Genomic DNA, 21906 nt, shown 5'->3' on the forward strand with positions numbered 1-21906 from the left:
TCAATGAGACAATCAATGAAACATTTTAATGAGACCACCCAGTCACACAATCACTAGATTCCTCATTGGTCTGAAGTGTCCACATTTCCTTACTGTGACAAAGAGAGCCACTAACTTGTATATGGCCTAACAAACATTATTTCCAGTCTGTGGCAACGGAGAGCACAACAATACAGTATAGGATTTGTATTAAATGGAAGATTTGATACATGGATCTTTACAGTGTAACTGTTATTGAAGAGATGAATGAAGAGATGACTCAAAACCATTCAGAGACACCTTCCAGTACAGTTATACAATGAGTCCATGCATGCCCATCTATTTATATATAGTACATGTATAGGCAAGTTTTAGAGCTAGTGGCCCTCAGTGCAACAGTGATGAAATGTAGAGACTTTAATTTGGAATATGTGACAGTCTGTTCACAAAACAATAGTTATACAGTTGGCCCATTCACACTAGTAACAGCTGAATGAGTCCTTTGAATATAGTTCTGTATTGTACAATAATATAAAATGGGTGAAATATCCCTTTAAATGTGTGATACTTTGTTGTTTTAACTCTGAAGGGGGGTCATTGCTGGCTTTTGCTTGCATGGCTTTACTTTGCATAGGTCTTTTTGTGTGTGTGTGTGTGTGTGTGTGTGTGTGTGTGTGTGTGTGTGTGTGTGTGTGTGTGTGTGTGCGTGTGTTTGTGTGTGTATGCGTGTGTTTGTGTGTGTGTGTGTGTGTGTGTGTGTGTGTTTGCTCATAGCTTTTCTATATTCTTCATCCAAACACAGACTGGCATCAATATGGATTTATTATAATTATTATTATGTAGTCTCAAGTCTACAATAATGGTTCAGATAAATAAATATACAGTGAATAAACCGTTCTGTTCTCTCAGCCTGGCATACGCCTCAACAAAGCTACACCAAAACATTTCACACTTGGCTGTAACACACACCCACACATTTGACACTGTTTCAGGATTCACACACACATGCAAAGGTTGTGGCTGATACACCACCAAAACAAGATGTACTGTGCTTAATTCATCTTAATGACGACATCATATCAGCAGTTTTCTCAAATTAGTGTTGATATATCCACATAGTAATCTACTGTATATGGATAAAATGCTACAAAATCTAGGAATTATACATGGAGTCTAGAATGAACTGAAGATGATGAAAGTGCACAGATAATGTTGGAGTGTTGGTAGATAACTGCAGAGCTTACAGACTTGCATTTGCAGATATTGTGTAATCAGCACAATCATTAACATGGCAGTAGAACGTCAAATTCACTTTCATTCCTGAGTTCTATCAATCATAAAGCAGTTGTATTCGAATTTCACAAAATTTTACAACAAACCAGCAACTCTACTAACAAAGCAAAAAAAGAGTTTTCAAGTCATCAGGACACTTAAGACATACTGAGCAAATTGCGACGTGTTTCCTTTGAATACAGACACTCATAAGGTAAAAGCTCTACATTATAAATATGTATTTATGAATGCCTTTTTCATCATCACTATATACATAAACAACTACAAAACACCAATATAACCATATATGATGAACAAATACTACTATATTATAAATATTACTAGGCTTCCTGATGACCCCTATGGATTTGCATGGCAATGGTAAATAAGCAACTTGCCCTCCATCCTTCCTTCTTTGTGTTACCACATGGGGGAGTCAGCAAGCTCACTGTGGAGGGAAAGAGAGCAATAGATTGATGATTTCTCTGATCAATTGAACACAAGCTTGACAGAGAGTGTGTACTGAGGATATCGGAAAACAGATGGTAACCCTTAACATTTATTATGACTATTGTTATTTTTACTCTGTTACTCTACACACAGGGCTATTCTCATAAAAGTCTCTGAGTGGGAGGACAGCTTTCACAAAGTAAAGAGCACAGAGAGTTTGCCAAGGGAGAGAGTGTGAATGAAGTCATCACATTAAGTTTTAGGAGCAGTGATTCCAGTCTTGGATGGGGAGACAGGGTGGGTGTGTGCTTGGCGGGAGGCCAGGATTGTCACCTCAGGACGGGGTCGACGAGTTGTGGTAGAATCAGTAGCTTGCCTTCGCCTTGAGGTCTGGGCTCCAAGTGCTGCCTCTCCTCATCCTGGTTTAAGAGACAGACATATGGGGGGATAGAAATTGTGGCTATATTTGCCTTTTAATAATATATATAATTAAAACTTTTTGTACATACAGTAGTAGTTGGGATATTTAAGAGTATACTGAATGGCACACGTTGACATTTTAAGTCTGACTTCTATGCAACACAAGGAATATAAATGCACAGGATGGTATTTCAAATACGATAACACACAACATACCAAAATGACAACATTTTGTGTTTTGGATTCTTTACATACATACATAGATCTGTTTCGACTTATCAACCAATCAGCATTAAGCCCTTAATTGGATTAGGTGTGCAAGAGTAGAGCTGGAACAAAACCTTGCAGGACAGAGGGCACTTAAGTACTGGATTGGGAAACACGGCACTAGTCAAATATTTGCCAATGCCAAGACAATCACTCTATTAACTCTGCATGCAGGCAGTGTTAATCCTTGTTTAGTTTGAGTGTGAATAGGGTGGCACACCTGTGTGCTCTGGATGGATTGTGTCTCTGTAGAGATCTCCACTCTCTTGGGCCACTCCAGATGGGTGGGCAGGACCAGAGGAGGAAGGAATGGTGTGGAGGCTGCTGGGGAAACAGGCTCGTCAACCTCGTCATCCTCAGACGAAGAGCCGTGAGCTGTGAGAATCAGCAGAGGCTCTTTACCTTGGTGCTCATTAAAGTGCGGTGCCATAGCAGTGCTGTGTATAATGTGACTTTACTACTCACAGACAGGACTGAAAGCTTCTCCATTTGACTTAGTGTCTGGCACGATCTCCAGCCTCTGTTCCAGCTGATGGATGTAGCTCACCAGGTCCTGTGAGTGTCCATATTCAAATGCACATACACATGTATTTGTACATATGTAATGGGAAAGGAGAAAAGAGGAAATAATTACTGACAGAGGGTAGTCCTAACCCTAACCCTAGCTGAGCCATCTTATTAAGATATATGGTATTATATTATATTATACAGGACTATGACCTGGAGAGATGGTCTAATGTGGAACCCTTGCCTGTTTCTCCAGTTGCTGCTGCTCTCTCTCCTTCTGGGCCTTCCTCATGCTGGCTTTCAGCTCCTGCACCTCCCGCTTGGCGTCGCTCAGCAGCACCTACAGGGGGCAGCAACTTGTTTATACACTTTACACACTTAACCACGGATCAAATATTATCAGACCCTCTGACCACCAGAACACACATCTGACCCGGTATAACTGGCCAGCCCTCTTTCCTGCAATTGATCATATGACAGTGAGAGGAAATGTTTTTGCAGTGTTCATGGAAGCTTTTCTATTTGTGTCTGTGTGTGTGTGTGAATCTATCCTGGGGTTTCTCCAGTGTCTGAAATGCGATCTGAACAACTGAGGACACAGATTAGTGCCACACAAGCAGTTATATTTAGAGCTGAATGTGTTTGCGTACTGAATGATCGCAATTGCGATGTATACCTTGATTTACTTACTCTATTGCAATCTCTCTCGTTCCCAAGCTCTACATCCAGCTTCTCCCGCTCCATTCTCTCCTCCCGAAGCCACTCCTCTTTCCTCTGCACCTCACAGCTTAATTCCTGCAATTTCTTTTTATCAACCTGCAGCATGAAAAGATACTTTAGCATGTTAATAATAGGTCTCAACCTAACCTTAAAATTGTGCATGTGCTGCACCAGGCTGTGCTATGTGCATCCAGTAGTTTGAACTAGAAGCTGTATCAGTAAGGTTCTCCTCACTTCTGCTGTTTGTTTGTAAGTCTCTCTTTCTAGGGCCCAGTTGGCGCACTCCTCCCTGATGGCCAGGTTCTCCTCCGACAGCTGCAAGGTGAGCCGGGCTACCTGCAGCCGGGCTTGGTGCAGCTCAGCGTGGGTGTGGCCCTGCTGGGTGCCCAGCTCTCTCAGCTCCCTGCGCAGGCTCTCAGCGACATGCTCAGTAGCCTCCAGACGCTCCTGCAGCCCTCGCACCTCCGCCACAGCAGCCTCGCTTTCCCCCTGCCGAGAGGGGACAGCGGAGGATGATTGCACTTATGGAAATAGCGACAGAGGAGAAATGAGGGAGAGGAATGCTCTCAGATTCGTCTTGGGGGGAATGGGGAAATAGACACTTCTCAAGTATTACTTCTATGAATGAATGCGATTGAGGTGTTGTTGCTCCTACTGCTGAAATGTCTGGTTCTGACAAGACGACACCTGATCATGCAAATCTGGCCTGGTTCCACCAAGCTGCCTGTTCTGTGTCTCCCTCTCTGGCCTGGCTAGCTGTGTTGTACAAGAGAGGAAATCCACTAGTATCAATCATTTACCTGCAGAGACTTTCTCTTTTCCTCTTCATGTTTCAATTGATTGGACATTTTCTTCACTCTCTCCTTCATCCTGTAGGTTAGAAAACAAGGTTAAGGAGACAAAAAACAGCAAGACAAATGTCTAGGCGTCCATCTCAAACACTTACCTTTCTAGCTCGGTGTTTGCCTCGTTCCCCCTGGCAGTTAGAACCTTGATGTCATCTTCCAGGTCTTTGATTTGCTGCCGACTCTCAGCTTTTTCAGCCAAAAGGTTACTTAGCTCAGAGGACAGGCTTTCCTGAGAATACTTCACATCCTTTCAATGTTGTGGAGGGAAGAAAAGTGATTAAAGAGTCTTTCATGCTTGTTTTCATATTATTCACAGAAGGGACCTGCTCTTGTTTATTAATGAAATTTGTTTTTTTCTTTTCTCCAGTCTTACCTTGTGTTTTCCTGCCATTGTCTTCAACATCTCGCCATTATTTCTCAGGTTCTGTCTAAGCTCTGAGATCTCTTCCTTCATTGCTTCTCTCTCACGCTCCCACTCCCTCCTTGCTTCTTTGCTTTTCTCTTTCTCAATCTCTTTCTCCCTTTTTGCCACTTCCAGAGCCTGTTTTAAATCTGCTTGTTCTTTAAGGCATTCCTCTAGCCGACTCTGTTCACAGCATGGGGAGAGGACAAAGACCAAAGGCTCAGATCAAAGCACATAAACGGGTTTACAGTGACTATTTACATGAAGATATCCAAGAAGGGAATATATTTGAACTTAAAAAAAAAAAACACAGATCAACTAATGATCCTCACATGTGTGATTCTATTCAGTTTTTGTGTTCCCACCTGCAGGACTTGGGCCCTGGGGATGACCAGGAGCAGCTCTTCCTCCCCGTCCTCATCTTCCTCACCCTGTTCCTCTTTCATAGTCTCCAGCTCCTCCAGTGGCTTGGGTGCACGGAAAGTGAAGTGGCGACTACGGGCACACACCTCTCCCCTCTCATCCACATAGACAAACTCGTACTCCACAGCACTGGGGCGGGGCAGGTAAGAAGCTGTACAGGCAGCAGACAGTTTTTTACCATACGTCTAGAATTTTCTGTTCAACCTAGTATGACTGTGAATAGGCTGATTTTAAAGTAGCATGTAAGTGCAGACAGTAAAAAAATTGTTAATAGTATTGCACAGCACGCCCTTAATGAGCCCTATAGGTGACCTGCTCAAATTAGCTTGAATGTACTGAGAAAATGACATATTTGAGACACCTCAAATTGCTGCAAACGTAATCAAATCAGATCATGTTAAACTTTATGGTTTTTTCCACTGCATCAAGAACCTCCTCTTCATGGAGGTTCCTCATGGAGGAGAAGTACGTCTATTAACTCCAATGTAACATATTACTAATATTAAATATCATTGAATTCTTACCCTGGAAAAGTGCACAGCAGTTGACATTGGTTCCCTTAGTATAGCCCTCAGGAGCAAGAGCCCATGTGTATGTGTAATACTCTTTCACTGATGACCAGCCCACCTGTGGCATGATAGTAAACACAAATGATTTTTAAGGAGCACAGCTTACAAATGTACATACCTACCATTATATGTCAGTCTCAGAACAGACCAGAACTGACATTGCCAAAACAGATCCGTGTTGTGTAATGTGTTAGAGTGGGTGAATAGTGTTAAACAATTCTACCTTAAAAATCCCTATCCAGTCATTGCTGTTCCAGTGATGGTCAGAGGTCAGACTGTAGTGGCAGTCAACTCTAGTCTGGGGGAAGTACAGTTGCCCCACATTTCGAAACACCACCTTGGACTGTTTTTCCATGGTAATGAGTAGCTGAGCTGTTTAGAAAGAAAACATAGATCCAGTGAAATGTGCTCCAGTTTCAGTCCAGAGGAGAGCAGCTGATGAAAGACGATAGCAGAGTTGGTTCAGGAATGCAGGATGGTCATAACACCAGATGCCTATGGCCCCACAATATGTTTATAAACAACACCACATGAGTATTGAGGTTATGCCACACAGTCTGCACAAAGATATAGATGAAGAAAGTCTGACAGGGTAGATGTTGTGCATATTGTTCAATATAGCAGTGGATAAATGTGTAAGAATACTGCTTTTATTAACCAATGTAAATTGACCCAACAGTATTATCTCTGCATATCCACAGCACTGAATGATTAATTAAATCAATTAAATGATCATGCATGCTAATAAAACTATGATAAAACTAATATTTTTAAATTTGAGAAGCAACATTGTATAAGTTAGGGATAACTGCCACAACTGTCTCAATTAAAACTCACTCACCGGTACAAAAATAACATTCACCTCTATTCAACAGATACGGTAATATTACATAGGGCCATCCTCTATTAGCGGATTGGCTGACTAATCGCTTAGCATCTTACTTGACAACTGAAACATCTTTCAGCTGTCAAGTTTCATAGATTTCATGTCTTCATATTTATTTCCTGAAAAGCATATCTCTGGCATAATAACAGGATTTACAAACATATAGCCTATTGGTCTTTGATAAACACTACAAATAAGGAGCCCAAAATGTAGGGTATAAGAGCATTCATTTGCAAGAAGAAATATGGGGAAAACAGTTCTATAAATGTGTGCATTAAATGTACTATTTGATCAGCCAACAAAATCCTTTGTTTATCCCTTCTTTAATCTGAGTTATCCTTAATATTAACACATACACAGTAGAAACTGACATTGCTGTTGATGATGTGGCCTAGAGTAAACAAGTTAACAGAGCAATCCTGTCTTTGTTTGTTGTCTTGTCCTTAATAAATCTGCGTTTCTGAAAACAGTTGTATACTTGAACTTAACAAACCCATCAATATGGTGTTGTTAATGTTTAAAAACTTACCTGTCACTGATCAGAAATTCATAAGATGCCTTTTTTTCTGCTACCACATGGAGGTTGCTGTTGTGTATCTGCCTTTAAATGTGTATTTGTAGAAAGTGACAAGCAGTCCTGCCAGGTGCAAGACTTTCACAACATCAGCTGAAGCATGTGGGCAGCATGTAAAAGGAGTGATGCTGGCTCACTCACGGGAGATGCAGTTCCAGACACAGACCAGCATATCACGAGACAAATTAGTCCCGCCAGGAGAGGACTTCAACTCCCGTTTCAGAAGAGCGGATACAGGTTACATGGCATCCGCTGCTGTTGTTGCTCATTGCATTTCTCAGTAGTGGTAATGGAGGGAGGGTGAGGGGGGTGTAGTCACTATACTTAAGGTTAAACATTTCTCATAACAAGTTCACTGAACCTACTGCCCTTACATCAGTAACGTGTATAAAAACAGCACAACATGCTCCTCTAAGAAGTCCCCCAATTCAACAATACACATCCCCGATATGATGCTTATTGGAATGTTTGATGAATTTATGAGCTATGGAGATTTATTGAATTGGTTTCAAACAGATCTGAAAATACAGAATGAGAGATAGATTTGGTAGATTATCAACAGGACTTTGTACAAAACTCATGAACCTGTGCCATGTGTCAGTAATTTGGAGGCAACCTAGAGATATAGTATTCTATTAATTGAGTTTTCTCTAAAAACATGTCAAGTGTGATTGCACAAGAAACATGGTCCCACTTCTGAACACTTGATGGCAGTGCAATCTCAGCACAAACCCAAGTTATGATTCTGACCACAGATCTACTCCATCCTCCTCTGTGGGTCATGGTCAGCGGCAGACACAACATCAGAAAGATATGACCCAGAAGATTCATGTGGCAGATGCTGCTGAAATTTACAAAAATGGTCAAAAGTCACTCCAAAAGACTTTGCCCAAAGCCCTTGAAAAATATTTAAGTTAATGACCTGATTAGGTCAGAATATATTTTCATATCTGGACGTAACTGCAAAAATGGCCCAATTCAGTGACTGGATAGTGGGCACTTCTTTCCGTAAAAGGCTCAAAAATATCCACTTAATTGAACCTACATAGACAGACCTTGCAACATCTGGATAGCCCAGTATGGCAGAAACTTGTCATGAGACTATGATTTAGCTCAGTGTTCCTGGGTCATTTAATACAGTGACGCAAAACTGGTGTTGTCACACACCAGGTGTTGCTAGACCGCTCACATTATCAGACAGGAATGTAAATGTGCTTGTAGAACGAGTCTCAAGTTTCCAACCATACCTATATCATGATATTGCAGCAAAGCGTAGGGAAACCATAAAGTGTAATGTAAGCCTAAGTGTGGCTGCAGCATCAGTGTAGTGTAACTGAGGTGTAGCTGAATGCAGGTCTGATCAGTGCTGAGTGCAGGTGCTGTAGTGGGTGGCTCTGATGCCAAAATGTACTGTTGAAGCCTTTGGGGGTGCTGTAGGCCTGATTCAGCAAAACATCTGTGATGATGGAGGATGCCCACTTGACATCCCCAATATCACAGTTCCAATAGGCGAGAAGACCTCAGTGGTCAATGTCATTTCAGTTCATGCTTGCTGCTGTAGGCAGAAACTTTCCCTCATTACTTAAATTGCCTCTGAGACAAGCAACTTTCTGAGGTCCCCATTCATTTTGTTCATATCTAAACCTAATTCATTGCCATCTATTTTAGGCATCTACTGTATGTGGAGAGTGAGACAGAACAGTGACTGAAGTTGTGCATTTATGACTTTGTGACTCCTTCATAGCACCAGGGGCATTTCCGAGACATTGATGCTCAAAGATAATGACAGACCATAAAATATATGTTATATATGTTTTGTTATTAGCATGTTGTTGATTACATTACAATGTTCTGCAACACATACCCTGATCTATGAAACATCAGGGGGAAAACACTGCAAAAAATCATTCATTATTTAATTGTTATTTATATAGGGGAACATACTTTATTTTTAAGTGTAGTCAGCCCAGTGTAAACAGTAAAGAGCATAGTAAAATAGAATAGTACATCAATGTGTAAATGAATAAAATACATTATAAAAATGGACAATAATAAAAACAAATTACAGCCAAAGATACTAAAGAATAGTCCAGCAAGAACAACTACTTAGTGCTTAATTTTAGGACAACCTTCTTTATCATGCTAGCATTTTGTCTTTCTGAGCTCTCTGTAATGTCACCAATCAAGAGCTGTCTGTGAAGTGGTTTATTCCTGAGTTGGACTGAGAGTTCACAAGAATACCACAGACTGGTTCTGTCACTGATTTTTTAGCATTTTATTAGGAGTGTACATAATCAACTTCTTTATTTGGAAACACTAGCCAGATCACATTGATATAATGCACACAGAAAAGTCTTAATCACATTTCTTCAAACACCTTTTTAGACCAATACCTTTTTTAGGTAAATTAAAGTAAAATCAAGTAAGGTATTTGTGAAGTCTATTTGTCAATGCAACGTTCAGAGGTCTTTTCTATTCCAATTTAAAGTCTAAATCCCTGCAGTAATGTAGTTGGCTTCCTCCTCTGCACATTGTAAGTACAGGACTCCAGGAAACTAGGTTCTTTGCACACCTAGGCTACATCAGGAGAAAGGTGCGTAGGAGAAGACTTGTAAGCCTACAGAACATGCAAAGAGACTATTTTGCCTGATGAAGGCCTGAGAACTGAAACGTTGGACTTTTTCAAAAGAATTCAATAAATTGTTTTAAATTGCAAGTGAACATCCTGAGTTGAAGGATGTGTCCAAAGCACCTTACAGTAGCATTAGTGTATTTATGTTTTTAGCATGGATGGCCCTACCCCTGGCACTGTTAGTGCCATGCTTGCAGCCCTTGCAGGAAACCCCTCTCAAAATGCAGAGGTGGATAAAGACAGACTTCCACAAAAGTAGAAAACACAAACCCATAGAGAGAACAGTAGTTGTACAGATGCGAACACAGCATTTGTAATTAGAGTTGGAAGACATTCGTGTATTAAAAGAAGAGAAAATATAAGCATTCCCTGGAGCTGTCATACGTGCTATTTTCAAATTCTGCTAACCACCTAAAAAGTTCCCTCTGAAGTTGAATATCTGAAGCTGACAGGCCGTCCTTTTCACGTTGGCACCACTCTAGTGAGAGCAGGGGAATGTTTGCTTAGACAGACTGACCGAGTTGTGAGGTGAAGTGTGAGCTTGCTATGGACAGCAGTTAAGTGAACCATGAATCACATCTCACACTCACTGAGTATCTTACTTCATCTCCTCATATCAGATCCACTGTGTCCCAATAAAGGGGCATAGCAGTGTGTAGTGGAATAACGACACACTGCTATGGATGAGGCAGGTGTCAGAGGAGGCTGATTAGGTCACGTGTTGCTCAGCAGTGATAGGACACCCAGATCTGCCAACTTGGCTTTGGCGACCTCTTCCCAGCCCTTATTGGCTAATGGGTTCCTAGGGGAGGGATGCATGATGCCCTCGACTCGCACGTTAACACCTGCTGCAGAGAGAGCTCTCCGTGCCCGCTGCTCCGCCACCCTTCCCACCCCGATCACCATGGAGACGCCCAGCGCCTCCACCACCTGGCACAGTGCAACGTCACAAAGAGCCAGGAGGGCCTCGCGCTCCCCTGCAGGCAGCTCAGGGGGCGTCAGATTCTTGCCACTAGCGTTCATGAAAATGAGCGGGCACAGGTTGTGCACGAAGCAGTGGCGGAAGAACAGGGCCGGCTCCCCACACAACTTTCTGAAGAAGCCCCAGAAACGTGCGCCGCTCACTTCACTCTGAGTGCAGGCGAGCCCTGTGATTCGTCGCTTTGGATGCTCGTCAGGGGGATGACCAACCTCGCCTGTGATCTTGAGCCAATCACGAACTGAGTTGACTTCACCGAAGGGGACCTGATGAAAGAGAAGTTCATTCAAGCTTGCTTCTTAACACATCGCAAATATTATTTATCTGTTACTGTAGTAAAGCAACATTTTACCAATCCAAACTAGTTAAAACTGACCAAAACACCAACATTTGCTGTGATAAGCTACAGTCACAACATGAAGTACATGATTCCCACTGCTAATCAATTTTTTCCCAAGTAACTGCCACTCCCAGTAGGCTCTTATGTTTTTATGATGAAATATTTAAGTTGTCTTGTGCTTTTCAAGTTAAGTTTATGTTAGGCTGAGCTAGTTCAAACCAAGGCCATGTTGCTGTTTGGGTTAACTTCCGGATTGTCTTCACCCATGTTTACAAACAGTAAAGGAGTAATCCATGCGTTACTACCAAGTTACCCATGCCCCTGCCCAATGCCTGAAAGACTTGGCCCTAACCTCCCAAAATAGCATAGTTAAGCTACAGTACATCTGGCTAAATGGTCTGCTCACCCCTGTCTGTGCCATGCCGAAAGGTCCAGGATTCATCCCTAAAAAGAGAATACTTTGTCCACCATGACAGTATGTCTCCACGTAACAGCGATGCGTCTCCCAGGCGTACTCCAGCGGGTTGTAAATGTATCGGACAGGCTCGGCAAACGTCAGCCGACGAAGGTGGGCATTAAGCTCCAACTCAGCCTGCAGGAATTTAGAGGAGGTCGTGATGTTGCCCTCCGATACCGATTTTGTTTCGTGTTCATTTGATTTACACAAAGGCAATCCCTCCACCCCCTCCTCCTCTCGGTCTCCACTGGCGAATTCACCCGTTTCATTAGCAGACGTACCATCTAACATATTTGGTTGTTTACGTTTTAAATGACAGATTTCATCAGACAAAAACGCAGACCTACGTTCAACCTCCCCCAAAATGACTTTCGATTATAATAGCTAAGTTTTGCTACTCTTGAGATTTTACCAACATAAACACCACCTACTACCGTCGTCTTCTTCTACGCCTTCGTGAGAATTCGTCTTCTGGGCGCATCCAAAACGACTGCTGCCCTCTACAGGAAATTAATGTGTATAACCCTATGGCAGCAGCTATAACTTAGTTAACAGTAGCCTACACTGGTCTGAATAATAGGATGTCACATGTCAGTAATGAAGCTGCCGAATATAGTCTACTTTAGGCTATTACCTATTGTAGCAGAATGATGCAGTGTAGAGACAGTGTAGTCATTTCAATAGGCAACATAGGCTACTGTATTTCTGTAGACAACATATTTCAGTAGGCAACATATTCCTCACTGTGTATGAATCCATCACTGTATCATCACTCTGCTATGCCACCTAATGAAGTGATAATATTGCCCACTGCCTCAATCTATCAATGCGGTGGGGTCAGCAGCACCAACGCCTGCCTGCATCAGCATTCATCAAGATATTGTTTACAATTACAAGCTTGGGCGGTTTGAGTGCACTAGTTTAGTTTGGTCTAGTTTAGTTTCTGTTATAGAAATACACAGAGAAGGAACAGTAGGATTACAATACCATTCTCCCATAGAGACTTTACGATTCTGCTATGTTGCTAATGTACTAATGACTTTCTGAGAAAATAAAAGACAGCAAGACTTACCTGATCACAGAAGGTAGCACTTATCACCTACAAGAGCAACACAGAAAAACAGAGATAATAGGATAATAGGCAACTATTGCAACCTACTCTTCAGTCAAACTCTCAAAGAAGCATACTATGATGGGAGGAAAGCTAGCCGTATTAAACTCAGGAAGCTCCTGTAGGATAAACTGGGATGCTGCCTTCTTCTCCTCCTGACAAGCTTGTAGAAGTCCTTCCTGTCCTCCTGATCAAACCCCATGATCCAAGCTCCCTTTCTCTTTCCAGCCTTCTTCTCCTTCTGGTCTGGATGTAGAGGGCCTGGATCACCATCTGCATTCTACTGAAGAAACATCTACAACATTACAGTCAACTAGTATGGCAATAAAGGACAAGACTACTACTAGTAAACCAACAGGACGTCAGTTTCCACATATTTGTATTTACCACTACATCCTTAACTAAGAATATGAAATCTAAACCTCCAGGCAAAATGACCACTGCTATTAAAATGACTAAGGCTAGATGGCACAGTACAGCACAACCTGTCCTTTCCACAATCCTCTACCCATGTTTCCTTTCTCTGTACCAACCCACTCACCTCCCACCTGGTGGATTCCATTTTTTCTAGCACCCCAGCAATTTTCGTGCCAATGCCATGTCATCGGTTGCCATGCAGGCAGCGGTAACTGTCACTTATTGGACCTACTTGACAGGCAGGAAGTATTGGTGCCGTATGATTCATTGCCTGCTTCCTTTGAGGTTAATTGCAGCCATGACTACAATGTGGGACAGAGCCATTGTCGAATTAATGTCATCCCTGAAAGAAGGAAGGGAGCAAACTGAGAAGAGATTGCAAGAGAGCTGAGTAGATCAAGATGAAAATTCATGAGAGACAAATGTGATAAACAAACGACAAGGAACAAAGCATAAGTGGGAAGGGAAGGCAAAGCATACAGCTACAGATTGTATGAGCAGAGAGAGATACACTCTCTTCCTTTTAAACTATCATACTCTTATATAGATAAACACACAGGCCATGCAGGTAGTTGTGGGTTACAGCTAACTCACTAGTTATGCTACCAGTCTCTTTATGCCTGTGAGTATTATGAAGTTATTCATTCTTATCATTTTACAGTCTGTTGACTGCAGTGACAGCCTAGCCCCACCTCTCCCTTAACATTTGCCTTAGATATAGCTCAGTGCCTATATATTTATCCTATAATTGTAAAAACTGATAAAGGGTACACTGCCAATTAAAATTCCACGGCATCTGCGTTCTTTTCTACACTATTATCTCTTTGCATGCCTGATTTTGCTTCCTTCCCATCCCACCGTTATGAAATATTAATTAAAATTAGGGGATAAACTGTGCCGCTGCCTCGCATATATTACAGCATTACAAGAATGACTTTATGACTACAGACAAAAATGGATCATTTCAAATCATCAGGGGAGTGGAGGTACAATGTGAATCAACAAAGATGCATGAAGCCTCTGTTCCTTTGCTCCCACTATATAGTGTTGTGGTGTTACAGGTGTCTTTCATGGTAGGAACAACTATAGCGTTCCTTGGGAATCGGTCCTGATAACGATGCAGTATTACCTGGGTAACTGTATCAGCATTAAAGCTAGTATACTTCAGAGGGCTTTAGTGTCAGGTTTGGTGATATAATCAAATCTGAATAATCGATAATCGATGTTGCTGCAGTGTATCAAAATAGTGATCCATGACGGTATCCATGGAGCCATTGTAGCAAGATAGTGATCCGTCACCCCCTAGAAGTCATCCAGCCAGGATCAGTAGTGATAAGGGCTCGAGCATTTCATGCCACAAACTGGGTGGTGGAAACTCACAATTCATGGTCTTTTCTAGATCCTAGTTGATGAAATACGATGACAAAAGGTACAAGAATCAACATCTTGCACAGCATATTGCATGGACTTCAAACTACAGTATACTGACAGGCACATTGACCTGACTGATTTTGTTAGTTATCTTGACACCTTTGAGGATGGAGTAGGTTTTCACTACTAACACTGCCTTTTCTGTCGTGCCCAAGGAAAAGATACAATGTGTCATACTTACCAGGTGGACAAATCATAAGTTACAGGGACTTCAAAAGCATTGTTTAGAAACAAAATATTAGTATCCCGAATTATTGCAGTATGGTCACTCTTCTTAACTGGGTTTCTCATAATCAGAGTGTGAGCCTACCCTAGTTCTGAGAGTTATGTTTAAATGTATTAATGTAAGTTAATTAAGTTACAAAAAGCAGGTTTCAGAGTAGTTTAATTATAAACTGAATTAAAACTAGGAAATCCAACTGGGCAGCCAAAAATCTATACAAACAAATGACCTTAGCACTGAAACTTATACACCTGGGAGTACTGACACAGGCATTCTTAAATCAGTTATACTATTCTGTACATTTTGTTTCATATCATACTAAACTGCTTGAGGTGAAAAACAAATTTCAAAAAAGTCAAATTTAGTGGTCAAGTCAACACACTGAATGAGAATTAAAAAGTCCTTTACAAATTATTTTATTTCAGCATAATAGTAAGAAGCCTCTCCTCTCCATTCATACAGTTGAAACTAATTGGATCACAAGGGTACATATTAGTTAGCCCATTTTACAATAATCATTGTAACATTTTTTTAGGAAGTTATTCTTATGCACTCATTTTGCCTACACAAAATAATCAATATCAAGATCCTATCTTAACTGAGGACCATAACTCGGCATGCAAGACTAATAAAGAAAACAACTAATCTGTGATAGCTACTGTTATGCTGTTGTTCATCTAATACCATTATCAATATAATTCACTACAAATACCAGGGACTTTGTATAATAAAGAAAACATTTTCTTGTGGTACTACTGCCTCTAATGTCAAAATTACTGAACATACTGGGCTCTCAACTGTACTGATCCAAATTGTTCTGTCCACCTTCTCTGTCAAGTTGAGGAGAAATAGGCTCTGTCTAAAACCTAAAATCTAGTACAGTCTGAAGGAAAAATATCCATATCTCTTTTTTGTCTTTTTTTCATTTCACTCCAGTGTTTACAATTTTAGCAGAATAAAAAAGGTCCTTGAAACAATCATCAAAATGTGATGAGAGAAATTCTCAGACAAATCAATCCTTTGATCCGTCTGACAAATTAAATCTCAATCATATTAACAAATGATCCGAGACTCAAGGATTCTATTGCATTTTAACAAGGAGATTGATAACAATACTTAAACAAAATGAAAAAAGGGATTTAACAAGTGAAGTCAACTCTATATTGCCCTTTAGCCGTTCTGGTATGTGATGGTGCCAGCGGTGTCCCTTCCATAGATCTGGAATGGGGTTTCCAGAGCATAAATTAAGACTGCATTTCTCAAACCTGGCCCTTCACTGCCACAGGGTTTTACTTCATTCAATCAAGTCACTTTAGACTGAATCCCAGCATGAGATCTCTGTGCACACTTTAACTGTCAGTTAACTCCGCCTCGATATCGGTGAACCATTTAAAGAACATTTCACATCAGAACTCCACCTACAGGAACACGTCACTTAACTGAGGAATTCATAAATTACCCTCAAAGCCGTTGAATCACTGAGAACATGAACCTCTCTCTGTCCAATCTACAAACCAGAGATAATGATCTATTCTGGGATTTCCTCTCAACGTACAATCTTGGGCTGCTTCATAAATTAATGATTTTGTTGACTGGTGTTGGTATGGAGTCTCCATATAGCACACACACTCATAGTGCTATAAACAAGATTGTGGTCCTCAGAAATCACCCTTTCACCTCGCACCCCTACCCCCAACCCATTGTGTAAATCTGTACATTTGTGTGACATCACAGATTGGGGGAGACTAACAGCATCTGAAAAGTTGAGATGTGTGTGATATGCACAAGAAACTGTATTACTAAATAGTATCTTTGACACCCCAACCAAGATGAGGCCTAGTCCAGGACTAAAAAGTATTTCTATGGAAAGTTCATCAGCCCATCTGTGCCTGTGTTTTGGCCTCTGCCATTTTAGATTGCGTTATATGTGGTTTACTAGCTTAGCCTAGCAGACTAGACTTCCCATCCAGCTGCAGCTTTGACATTTCTGGGTCAAAGAGTCTGGTTAGGACCCAGGATTACTAGCTCACCAGTCACAGAAGGATCAAGTTTGAGAAATTCTTGAATAGGCAGCAAAGTGGCCCTGATCAACCGGCTCTATGCTGTCTGACCATCAAAGACTTTCACACAGTATGATCAAAGTTCATCATAGGTAAAAGAAATCGTTCATTACAATATCATTTAGCACTACAATGATTATTTGTGTATCTGCACTTATTTAAGGCTAAGCCCAATAACATAACAGACATCCATTATACACACCAACCACGTAATATCTGGATGAAAAGGCAATTGTTAGTGTGTAGCAGAGTCAAGCAAGTGTTGACTCTGCTATGGCCTGCAGCTGGCCAAAGAACTGCAGTGGGGAAACAAGTTAGCACTATTGACTTCGCACAAGGACCGTCAAACTCCCGGGGGCTCCTGAACGATTATATAATGTGTTACATTGTAATCAGTAACGACGACCCAAAATATTCATTATCATCAAAAGACAACCTCTCTCAACAGGAGAACATGTTTAGTCTGTTTTAGCGCCACAGAAGCCATCAACATTCTATTAGCGTGACAGCTTTAGGAAAAACATACCTCGATGATAAAAGGCTGTGTCTCGTCTTAGTAAATATATCTGATCCACAATAATAAACAATTAGTTAAGAAAAAGGCAAATGAACAAAGAAACAAAAATAAGCACACTAAGGCCACAAGATTTTGTATACCCCCGCTAATCTCACAACGTGAGAGTCTGTACAAACAACATAATGGGACTTGCTGAAGCGGCCAACCTGCACTATTTTAAACCAAGATCTATGGACAAACAGAGTTGGGAGAGATAACCATCAGCTATAGTACTGTAGATCTCTGTATATATACGGTTTAAAGTACAACAGCATAGCTCTCGGTAAGAGTGTGGGGGTAGGACTTGCTAAGGTCCGGTTCACATGCAGCGTCTTTTGCGCGCGCAAATCCAATCCGCCCATCCAAGCACACTTGATAAAAGGATGCAAGCAGCGCACCTTGCGTTTTCCAAGCGTTTTAGGGCGCTGCATGTGAATCGGCCTTAAGGCTGTCATCCTGTGCCATTTCCTGAGTCTTTAGCACATCACACAAGACACAGAACATGAGATACACGGCCGATATTCCTGTGACCTAACGTTAACCCTTCACATCTGACACAGAACTATACCTTCTGGAAGTTGTGTTTTACAGTTATGTAGCAGTTTTTCTTCTTTTAACAAACAAATATATTTTTTTCCTCAGGTTTCCTCTGTTCTGCATTACAGTGGCAAGGGACAGTATTTGAATTTGTTTCCAATTTTCAGGGTTTTATTTTTTTTCGTCCCATTTTGTACCAAAAAAAATATTTGATCATCACATGAATCCCATAGTGAAAGAATGATATTCAAAGTTTTTCAATTATTTACATAAAGAAATCATTAAAACTGTAGTTTCCATGCTGACAGAGTCAGGGAAACCCTTTCGTTCAAATCACATTTAGACCAGATATTGCTTCCAAGTTACTGGTGAAGAGTGGTTTGACTCAGTGACTGACTGGAAGCCAAAGCCATGAGCAAAAACTCAAAAGACAAACCATCAGCTCGTTGCCTCCATGTTTAACATCATACCTCAGCACTGACAAGCCAGATCTGGTCTATATTAGATTTTAACAAACTGGTTTACTTAACGTATCTGCAGAGATAGTCCAGTTCTATTGATTTTGACTCAAGTGACAATCCTTTTTTTATTCAAAATGGGCTAAATAAGCAAAAAATTAGCAGGAGGTTCAAATACTTTTCCTTGCCACTATAAGCAATCACACATAAATCCCATTTTGTTGCTAAGGAGTCAGGATGAACAATACCCATTGCCCTTCCCCCAAGTACCACCAAAAGCAGATATATTTGAATAACAATAAAAACTTTTTTGCAAAAATCAAATAGATTAAGTACAAAACAGGACCACTGTTTATCACAGAAAAGTCTCGGTCTTTAAAAAAAAAAAAAAAAAAAAAGGGAAAAAAAGGAAATACAGTAAAAAGACAACAAAACAAAAACACAAAATGTCCCTCTGTCATTAGTAATCCCAAGACTGGAGCTGCAAAATCAGTCTGTGCTAGAGTGTGGCGCCACTCAGCACAGAGCTGAGAAGAAGAAACCCTGTGGCTTGTCCCGTCTCTGGCGATGTTGTGGATGTACGTAAGGTGGAATGTCAGACAGCCAGCCGACCTGGAGGGGGGTGCAGGGGGCTCCAGGTTGGGGGTGCAGGCGGGGGTTCCTGGGGGTACGGGCGTGGTTCGCAGCACGGCTGGTTCTCCACTTTGGCTACGCCGCGACCCTGGCACAACCGCCGATGCCGCAACAGCCGGTCTGTCCGTGAAAAGTTCTTTTGAGACACACAAATCAGGGAGACGGTTAACAATTCAAGCCAATCATTCGTGAGGAGAACATGTGACAGCTGACCGCTCTCACACACAGAAAGTGAAACTGAGCTGAGCAAACTGCTCATGTGAGCAAGGTTTGGATGTTAGATCAGGGATAAATGATCTTGATATTTTAGCATTTCAAACTTAAAAAATAGGTAGACCCATTGATGACAGAGGCAAATCTGTCCTTCGAGTCCAAACATAGTTTAAATAGCAAAAACAACAACAAACATAAAACTGATCTATTTTAGATCATTATTTTCTTTTCTTTCTTTTATTTTCTTTTACTAGTAAAGAGCTTGGTAGCTGTTATTTTTTCTAGGCTACATTTGAATTTAATGAACGACTTCAATGAGAAATTTAAAGACTAAGGTCTAAATAGGACGGTTGAAGAACCATTAATGGCTAACTGGGAGTTAACTGGATGGAACATGAGGCTCGTTCATGAGCGTACAATTACCGTGAGTAACTGGAAATCAAGGCTGACTTAAGGCAGCAGGCTTGTTTTTTTTATACAGGTTTCCTCAATTGTACTTACAGTATGCAAGTTTTATAGAAGAGGTCTGGGTGACCATATGTTGCATTCTGATAGTCCAGTGGACAACCACAAAAATGACGTGATTTTGTCACTGTCCATTGTCCAGTTGTTTACAGTGGTTTTGTCATTGTCCACATCAGATTTGTGGGGCACTCTGGTAGATGTGGAGGTAGAGGGGGTGTGTGTGTGTGCACTAGGGTTGGGCGATACCATTTTTTCCATATATATTTTTATCACCTTTATTTATCCAGGGAAAATTGACAAAGCACACTTGCTCTTTTCCAGCAACGCTGCTTCACATTCATATGCCGCAATTGCTCTCTCATTTTAAAGGCTTTGTAAGTGTTTCATTTCATAGTTAAGATACGTTTAGACATGTTCCTCATAGCCACAGTAAAAAAGGTACTGTCTCTTTAAGCCATGGCGCCGTGCAGCCATGTCATATGATTGTTGATCACGGTTTTGACTCTCTACTCATGTTCCTTCTTTTCAAAAACGTGAGTGCGCAGGAATTCAAATATAACTACACCAAGACTGACAATCCACCACCTACATTCCAGAAACAGAGTTAGCTGGATGAGGATTAGCAAGATAAATATGAACCAACTAACATCATATTAGCCTAGATTAATTAAGTGACATACGAGGAATGGGGCCCAGGTTTTTGGCTAAAAAGACAAGCATGTTGATTGTTGGTTTAAACTGCGTGGAACTGGGTCAGTACATTCCCCGCTGAACTGAAGCAGCACCTGTTGCAAAGTATTTTGTGCAACTCTGGACATCAATGGAAGACGCTCTGCATTTTATTGTATTTCCATCCTTTGCTAAAATGTTATTCATTTAAGGCTTACATGTAACTTAATCCATATTAGCTGCCGCTCCGATATCATCCAACTTGAATGTGAAAAACTGCCAAACAGCTGCAGTAGCCATGTTAATTTCCTTAAATGTCTGCATTTTTATATTTCTGACATTAAAAATATTGTATTTTTAGTAATTGCTGCTGTATCAAAGAATTTGTGGTGGAAAGTAAATAACAATAGACCATTTTGAATAGAAGACACATCATGAAAATTTTGTGCAGTGTAATCAATGTCATTTGTAGAAAAAAGAATACTGTAAAATATTACTTAATCAAAAAAATATTGTAATATACTGTATTTTGGCCACATTGATTAGCCCTAGTACAAATTAATTTGTTTATTTTGTTAGGAAACATTTATTTGCTTTACTAGAGCACTTGGGACTGAAGTGCCTTGCTTAAAGGAACATCAAGGGGATCTATTGAGAAAGAGCAGTGTGCTTCTCATGTTCCCCACCCATTTTTTCCCCTGGACTGTCCAGGGATTCAAACCAGCAAAATCACAAGCCCACTTCTCTACCCTCTAGGCGTCTGCCGCCCCAATAATCTAATTTGTACAGCGAGTGGATACGCATGATGAAGGGTATGAAGATGTACATGCTACTAGGGTGAGTCGTGTACACTTTGCTTCGTGTACATTCCGCTTCGTTAACATTCTTACATACCTGCTGGCACCGTTCACACTGGTAAGGCTTCTCCCCGCTATGGACACGCTTGTGTCTCTCAAGGTGGTAGCGCTGGATAAACCTCATATCACACATGTCACAAGCAAATGGCTTCTCTCCTAAAAGAGCACACAAATACACAGTCAATGAATCAATTTCAGGGTCCCACCGAGATAAACTGCGTGCAATTTTCACTTACTACTTTTCGTTTGCCGATTACATTTCCAACACCTACAAAAAAAACATGGAAAAACTTGCCCTATCGGTAAGTTTTTTAATTTTCCAACTGTAGTTTCAGCATCTGAGGATTGATATTTTAAAATGCCTCGTCATCAACTCATTATGTGTAGATCAGAGTGGAATTTGAAATTTTAATGTGCCAGATCTACGCAATATGGTGCCCACAAAAACTGGGCAAAGTATTTTGAGGCTGGTTCAACATCCCATCAAATGACTTGACAATCCAAACTCGAGTTTGTTGTGGTCCTGTAATGTTGCAAGCGCCAGAGCCTC

General features: G+C 41.0%; 3 protein-coding genes across 24 annotated transcripts in view; all 3 read right to left on the reverse strand.

The window, feature by feature from the left end:
- Positions 1–877: 877 nt before the first annotated feature.
- LOC139655166 (calcium-binding and coiled-coil domain-containing protein 1-like) lies at positions 878–6213 on the reverse strand. The gene is made up of 13 exons (XM_071532505.1): positions 6082–6213; positions 5814–5916; positions 5232–5440; positions 4837–5049; positions 4562–4710; positions 4416–4485; positions 3850–4104; positions 3586–3711; positions 3140–3235; positions 2854–2941; positions 2609–2763; positions 2035–2120; positions 878–1699 (listed from the first exon to the last, which is right to left on the reverse strand). Exons 1-13 carry the CDS (start codon positions 6211–6213, stop codon positions 1672–1674), a joined length of 1710 nt encoding a protein of 569 aa, XP_071388606.1. The 3' UTR covers positions 878–1671.
- Positions 6214–9268: 3055 nt separating this feature from the next.
- smug1 (single-strand-selective monofunctional uracil-DNA glycosylase 1) lies at positions 9269–12167 on the reverse strand. Its single transcript, XM_071532515.1, has 2 exons — positions 11676–12167; positions 9269–11195 (listed from the first exon to the last, which is right to left on the reverse strand). The coding sequence occupies exons 1-2, from the start codon at positions 12015–12017 to the stop codon at positions 10665–10667; spliced, it is 873 nt and encodes a 290-aa protein (XP_071388616.1). The 5' UTR covers positions 12018–12167; the 3' UTR covers positions 9269–10664.
- A 3143-nt stretch (positions 12168–15310) lies between these two features.
- The window catches only part of znf740a (zinc finger protein 740a), a 28681-nt gene continuing 22085 nt past the window's right edge, over positions 15311–21906 (reverse strand). For all 22 annotated transcript variants that reach the window (XM_071532134.1, XM_071532219.1, XM_071532226.1 and 19 more), the window contains 2 exons: positions 21394–21512; positions 15311–19288 (listed from right to left, as the gene is read on the reverse strand). In XM_071532134.1, coding sequence (XP_071388235.1) covers positions 19115–19288; positions 21394–21512 — 293 coding nt within the window. In that variant the 3' untranslated portion in view covers positions 15311–19114. The remainder of the gene's footprint in view (positions 19289–21393; positions 21513–21906) is intronic.

This window comes from Centroberyx affinis, unplaced genomic scaffold (assembly GCF_046629955.1).
Source record: "Centroberyx affinis isolate AG114_WGS23_722 - 3 ecotype Tasmania unplaced genomic scaffold, CSIRO-AGI_Caff_v1 ptg000151l_1, whole genome shotgun sequence".
Lineage (NCBI taxonomy): Eukaryota > Metazoa > Chordata > Actinopteri > Beryciformes > Berycidae > Centroberyx > Centroberyx affinis.